Raw genomic sequence first — 6,185 nt, 5'->3', positions numbered from 1 at the left:
CATCGCGGGATTCCCATCTGGGTTTCACTTCTGCCTGGGCCAAGCCAGGTCGGGTCCTTCTGCCTGGACACTCCTGACGAGACCCCGCTTCCCACGTATTGGTTGTGGGCTCCTAGAGCAGCCAATCAGCGTCGCTGCTGTTCCGGCTATAAAGTCCCCTCCCAGGGCTGGGACTCAGTGAAAAGAAAAAATGTGGTATGGGTTAATCTGAAATTGGAGTTAACTCTAAAGTTCTGTAGTGTGTAATACATGCTTATTGTAAGCACATATTTTGTTGCTAGCCCTGCCCAGAACATAATTCCTCCGCCAAGGACATACCTTGATGTCTACTGTCCAGACTCCCTGTCTGCCCAGGGCTTGAACCCATCCTGGGGTGTAACCCACTCTGATGCATTTCTCATGCAGCCCTAGGCTCAGGCCATCAGGTCCCTGGTGGAGGCCTGGTGCTGGCGGTGAGGCCTGGCACAGGGTCTCTAACCCTTCCTCTCTGTCTGCCAGCACTACTGCCACTTGCTGCTGCAGGACAGAAGGATAATGCGGCCCTCAGTCAGCAGGGCATGGGTCCAGGATGGCATCGGCCGTCAGCAGTTTTAGTTTTCAGCCCAAGCAAGTTCTTCCTTGGTCGACCCTACCCTGAACAGACATGTTCTCCCAAATATGTGTCTCCCTGGTCTAGTCGACCTCACCCTAATGTTTCTTACCTTGAGTCTGAACTTGCTGTAGACCAATCAGAATAATGATATTATATGGAACCAATCCACTGCTCTCTGTGCTTCTGTACTTAATTCCCCCTTGCAACCCCTATATAAACTGTGGGTGGACAAAAGACAGACTCCTGGTTCTCTGAGGAATTATCCCAACCGGGCCCGATGACATAAGTAGAGTTTGCTTTTGGCCTCCACGTCTTGGGTGCCTTTCTGTATCTCCCGTTGGCCATGACATCAGGAGTCCAGAACTCCGAGGACCAGGTGACACCGCCCAGAACCCTGCTCCTGCTGCTCTAGGGGCTCTGGTCCTGCCTGAGACCTGGACGGGTGAGTGCAGGTGGAGGGAGGCAGGAGGAGCTATGGGGCCTGGGAAGAGGTCGTGGTTTCACTGCCATCCCTGCAGGTTCCCACTCCCTGCGCTACTTTACAATCAGGGTGTGTCCAGTCCAGTCCCACGGTCATCTCAGTTGGCCTCGAGGACCGACATGCAGTTTGTGAGCTTTGACAGCGATGCTGCAAGCTCCACAATGGAGCTGAGGGCCCCTGGTTGGAGCTCTTGGGCCCTGAGTATCTGGATCTGGATACTTGGGTCCCCAAGGCCAGGTGGTAGATTTAGGACACGGCTCACACCTTAGCACAAAGAGGATCTCTTGGGTGCAGGTGGACTGTGCACCTCTGTGAGAGTAAATGTGTGTGGGGCCCTGGTTACAAACCCAGAGCAACAACCACACCACAACAATCTGCATGCTGCTTTCTGAAACCTTTCCTCAGATCCGTGTGTCATCTCTTTTGGCAAACAGTGAAAATCCCATTTTTGCACACTGCACATAAAGTATTATCCATGACACGGGGCTGATGCCATATTGATGAAGACCAGGGAAGTGGGCTTGGGGCTGCATATCCACCGACAGGACCCACAGGGCGGGTCCTGCACAGACTCCACCATCCCTGCTGATGGGCACAGATGCCACAGCTCCACCCCTGACCCTCGATGCCGGGCCCTGGACCGGGGCTGGGGCTGCTGTCACTGCTGCTGCTGGCACTGGAGTGTAGTGACCGCCACTTCCAGCACCACGTCCAGGGCATCCTCCTTGGTGCCAGGGCAGTGGGGGCAGAGATTTGTGGGAAGTCCATCTTCAAGAATGGGAGCGTGAGGTCCACCATGCTGCAGGGACAAAGACCTCAGCATGGGATTCCTCTGTCTTAGGAAAAGAGCCAGGATCTGTGCTGTGGGACAGAAACATGGGACACTCCAATTCTTAGAGCAGTGACGGGGCCTGGCACCTTAATACCATGTAGACAGGAGGATTCGGTTCGTGAGCAAGTGACTAATAAATGACATTACCCGTTCACTGCAAGGAGGGTGAGCTACCTGGATCCAGCTTTTGTCTATACCAGTTTACATGTGAGACAATTGCACAGGCTTTGTGGGTGATAAAATAGTTACTGCCAATGTTTTCTTGCCTTTGCCCCTTCCTTGTACTAAAACACACAGCTATGTCTCTTTAGAGAATCTCTGTGTGCCCAGAGAGTTTCTAGTAATATTTGTATTTCCTTGTTCATGGAAATATTTCTGGGCAGAAAATATCTAACGTATATCAGCTTGTGTCTGTGACTTCTGCAAGGTCTTTAAAAGGACCTCATCTTCCAGTTTAGATGTGGTGCCCCTGACAGGCTACAGCGTGAGCAGCTGGGAAGAAACGCCTTGCAGATTTCAGGCCATAAAATTAATCCTTATATTTGGCTTCCTTTTTGCTCTGTGTGGGATAAGGTTGAGGTGTATCTTCCTTCTCCAAATTTCTCTTTGACAGCTGGCAATGGCTTTTTTCTTTCTCTCCCCCTTCCTTTTTTTTCTCTGCCTGACAAATCATGCGATCCTCTGAGGAAACTGGGAGCCCTGCAGTTTCACTCTCCCCACCTGGGCTGAGCACCACACCCCACGGATGTGAGGCTCCTTCCGTCCCGCAAGACCGCGCTTGCCTCCCAGGCAGCAGGTATGGGCTCCTCAGTGACCTGCACTCCTGTTCAATGGGCACAGAAACCAAGGGGACCTGGAGCTGGAGCCCCAGTCCCAGGGAGCTGTGGGAGCCAAGACCCAGCACAGGGCCAGAACCAGACTGGGAAGCTGGAGAGGAGCTATGGAGGATCGATCTCCAGCCAGCCCTCAGTGAGCCGGTGAAGGCCGTCACCATGGGGCAGGCAACCTGGTTTACTGAGAGTCTCACGGGTGAACTGTTCGTCTCCTCCGTGAAACACGCTCATGTCAACACCCAGAATAATGCGTTACCAAACGTCCGGCCCCAGGACCCGGCCAAGTTGATACGGAATTGTCCACCACGTTGGCCAACATGGGATTCATCTGAAGAACTTTGCCTCTGCTTTATCACTGGAAGAAGCAAACAGACGTTTTTGAGAATCTGTAACATCACCATCCAGGCCTATAGTTTTTTAGCCCAAATTCATTCTGCAATTGTTGGACAAAATTATCTATATTTTGTCCAGAAGAGAAGAGAGCAGAAGAGAAAATCAAGACCAGCATAAGAGAAAGAAGGCATCTTATAGAAATCATTACAAAGATGACAGGAGTTTCTGCACTGGCATCAGAGTAAGTGGGAAGACAGGTGAGCAACACCTTTAGATGACTGAAAGTGATGTCAAATGAATTCTATCCTGTTACACTTTTGATAAAAAATGTCCCTCAAAATGTCCCTGTATTGCGCGATGGACTTTTTAGAAAGTGTCTTAGTAACTTTTCTCATTGCTGAGACAAAATACCTGACACCCAAAGTTAAAGGTGGGAAGGTGTATTTGGCTCAAAAACGGTAGGGTTTCAGTTCACAGTTTCCTTCTGTGGCCTCCAGTGATGGTTGCGGGTGATACAAGTGAGTCGTCCTAGTCTACCCTGTTCCTGACACCTCCTCTATTGCACTTTAATAGATGTTGCTTTAAACTAGCTAGGAGATGTTCCACACACTGACGTTTGTTTTTCACACTTAAGAAGAAATGCTACATCTAAGTAGATACCCAGTATTTCATTACTATTATAATTACCGACCTATTTAACTTTTATTTCCAACTCTGGGAAGCCCCAGGCCATGTTAGGCAGAATCTGAGATGCCGCAAAAGCACCAAACTCTGCTTATTCAGCTCCTCCCTGCGCTACTGTGCGCACGGTCAGTGGATTTACTTAAAGGCCATCTCAGGACTTAGGGCAGATGCGATGTCCTGGACGATTCCTCCCCCTCCAGGGAAACCCATCTCTGGACTGGCTTCTTGCTAAGCAAAGAGGTTCTGAGAGTCAGAGGGATTCGGTGTGAGGTAAGCTCCCAAATATGAGGAAAGGCTGATGGCTAGCACGGAAATGGAGCATGAAGGCCACAACTACAAGAAACTAAATCCTTCAAGCAGCTCTGGAGGTGGAAGCTGATTCCTGGTTACCAACACCACTTGAGGAAACCCTGCACGGGCCTAGGCTTCCAACCTTCAGAAATGCAAGCAGGTAAATGTGGTAATTTGTTAGGGAACAACAGGAAACCAGTACAGAGGCACAACTGTGCATCAGAGAAGCACACAATACTTTCTGCACCGGAAGGACTTTGTGACTGTTGTGTCCACTACGAGGTATGAAACAGTCCACTCCTGATGTTTGTTTGATAGCATTGTGGAATTCTCAAGTGATGTGGGGGGGGGGACCTGAGGTGGGAGGGAGCCGGGGAGAAGGATGGAACGCAGGAAGTGAGGAGAGAAGGCAGAGCAGACCATTTCCAAGCAATGTTTTGTTTTCAGATTTAAATGGTTCTATCAACGTTTAACAGGTACAAATGTACAGGGCCTACCAAAACATTCCTTGAGATTTAGCACATTCTGTGAGGCTACCTTAAAACCAGTTGCCCCTTTTCTTTTTCCTTTACCAGTTTCCATTTTGCTTGTGCTAATCGGGATCAAGAAAGTAGGACGGTGCCCCAGCATGATAGGCAGGTTCTTGTGACCTGAGGGGGGATGGAGCCGGGGAGAAGGATGGAACGCAGGAAGTGAGGAAAGAAAGCAGATCAGACCATTTCAAAGCAATGTTTTGTTTTCAGATTTAAATGGTTCTATCAACGTTTAACAAGTACAAATGTACAGGGCCTACCAAGACATTCCTTGAGATTTAGCACATTCTGTGAGGCTATCTTAAAACCAGTTGCCCCTTTTCTTTTTCCTTTACCAGTTTCCGTTTTGCTTGTGCTAATCGGGATCAAGAAAGTAGGACGGTGCCCCAGCATGATAGGCAGGCTCTTCCCTCAGATATTAACTCCAACACGGGCAAATAGCCTGGAGAAGCTCACTTTGGGTGCAGGCAGCGCTGCAAGTTTGAGGTAAAGTTTGTATGCTCTGGTTGAAATATACTGTATCAACAAGATTGTATTTCCTGATTCTCCATGTGAGCATCATTGCAAGAAGTTGCAGACACAGCTGTGTAAACACAGAAGAAACCCCCCTGGTTTTACAAATAGGATTCATGGCTGATATCAAGATTGTGTTGAGACAGGAGGATCGCTGTGAGTTCGAGACCAGCCTGGGCTACACAGTGAGTTCCAGGTCAGTCTCAACTACATAGGGAGACCCTGTCTCAAAAAAAACAAAACAAAACAAAAAAAAGATTGTGCTGCCCACTGCGGGCAAACCTAAGGGAAACGTGGGCCTCTCTGGATGGTGGCCGAGGGCACTTCTCCAGGGTGAAAGAAACCGCTGTGTCGGTACTTCTTTTCTTCAAGCCAGCCCAGCCTCTGCAATCCTTCCTGGCTGAGCCATCTCCTAGGAGAACCCTAGGGACCGATAGGGCGGAGGGCCAGGGAACCGGGAGGAAAAGAGGAGGAAGAGGGGCTCAGCCCGACCTGAGGACCCCATGGCTCCTACGGACAGCCCGGGGGCCAGGACTCAGGGGGACACATGACAGAGAGCTCCCAGTGCAGGGAACAAGGAGCCCAGGAAAGCCCCAGAACTTCTGGAGTGCTTCTCAGGGGCTCAGACCCGAGGGTGGTGCTGGGATGTAGGAGAGCGTCGGAAATCCTGCGTGGAAGTTGCTTTCCTCCCATTGCTGAAACGCCCCACACTCCAGGTCAAAGGCGGAAAGACTTATTTGGCTGGCGGTTGGTGGAGGTTTCTGCTGGCTCCCAGCTTGGCAGGGTGGCAGAGGGGCAGCAGTTCCTGGTGGGGGAAGACAGAGAAGCCACAGGGAAGAGGAAGGCGCCCTCCTCAGGTCTTCTGCCCCTTCATCTTATTCCGGCTACTTAGGGCGGTGGCACTCCCTGGATCTTAGTGGCCAGGAGCCTAGCCTGCACCTTGAGTCAGTCCCAGAAAAGGCTCCACCTCTGACTGCGGGAGGCTTCGGGGGACGAGGCACAGGCCCCGCACTCTGGGTCTCTCCTGAATTTCACTTCCTCTGGCCCCAGCCCGTGTCAGGTCTTTCTGCCCGGACACTCCTGACGCAGCCTC

The 6,185-nt window shown here is 50.9% G+C and overlaps 2 protein-coding genes across 2 annotated transcripts in view; both read left to right on the top strand.

The window, feature by feature from the left end:
* LOC104852337 (saoe class I histocompatibility antigen, A alpha chain) overlaps positions 1-594 on the top strand; it is a 7,594-nt gene extending 7,000 nt beyond the window's left edge. Inside the window, exon 7 of the mRNA XM_010609919.3 lies at positions 499-594. Coding sequence (XP_010608221.1) covers positions 499-594 — 96 coding nt within the window. The remainder of the gene's footprint in view (positions 1-498) is intronic.
* A 1,104-nt stretch (positions 595-1,698) lies between these two features.
* The window catches only part of LOC104875741 (putative HLA class I histocompatibility antigen, alpha chain H), a 9,413-nt gene continuing 4,926 nt past the window's right edge, over positions 1,699-6,185 (top strand). Inside the window, exon 1 of the mRNA XM_033766595.1 lies at positions 1,699-1,857. Coding sequence (XP_033622486.1) covers positions 1,699-1,857 — 159 coding nt within the window. The remainder of the gene's footprint in view (positions 1,858-6,185) is intronic.

Source organism: Fukomys damarensis, unplaced genomic scaffold (assembly GCF_012274545.1).
Source record: "Fukomys damarensis isolate Sample0158 unplaced genomic scaffold, DMR_v1.0_HiC HiC_scaffold_20, whole genome shotgun sequence".
In the NCBI taxonomy this organism is placed as follows: Eukaryota; Metazoa; Chordata; class Mammalia; order Rodentia; family Bathyergidae; genus Fukomys; species Fukomys damarensis.
The sequence above is the reverse complement of the archived record's forward strand: the minus strand, read 5'-3'. Positions and strand labels throughout refer to the sequence as shown.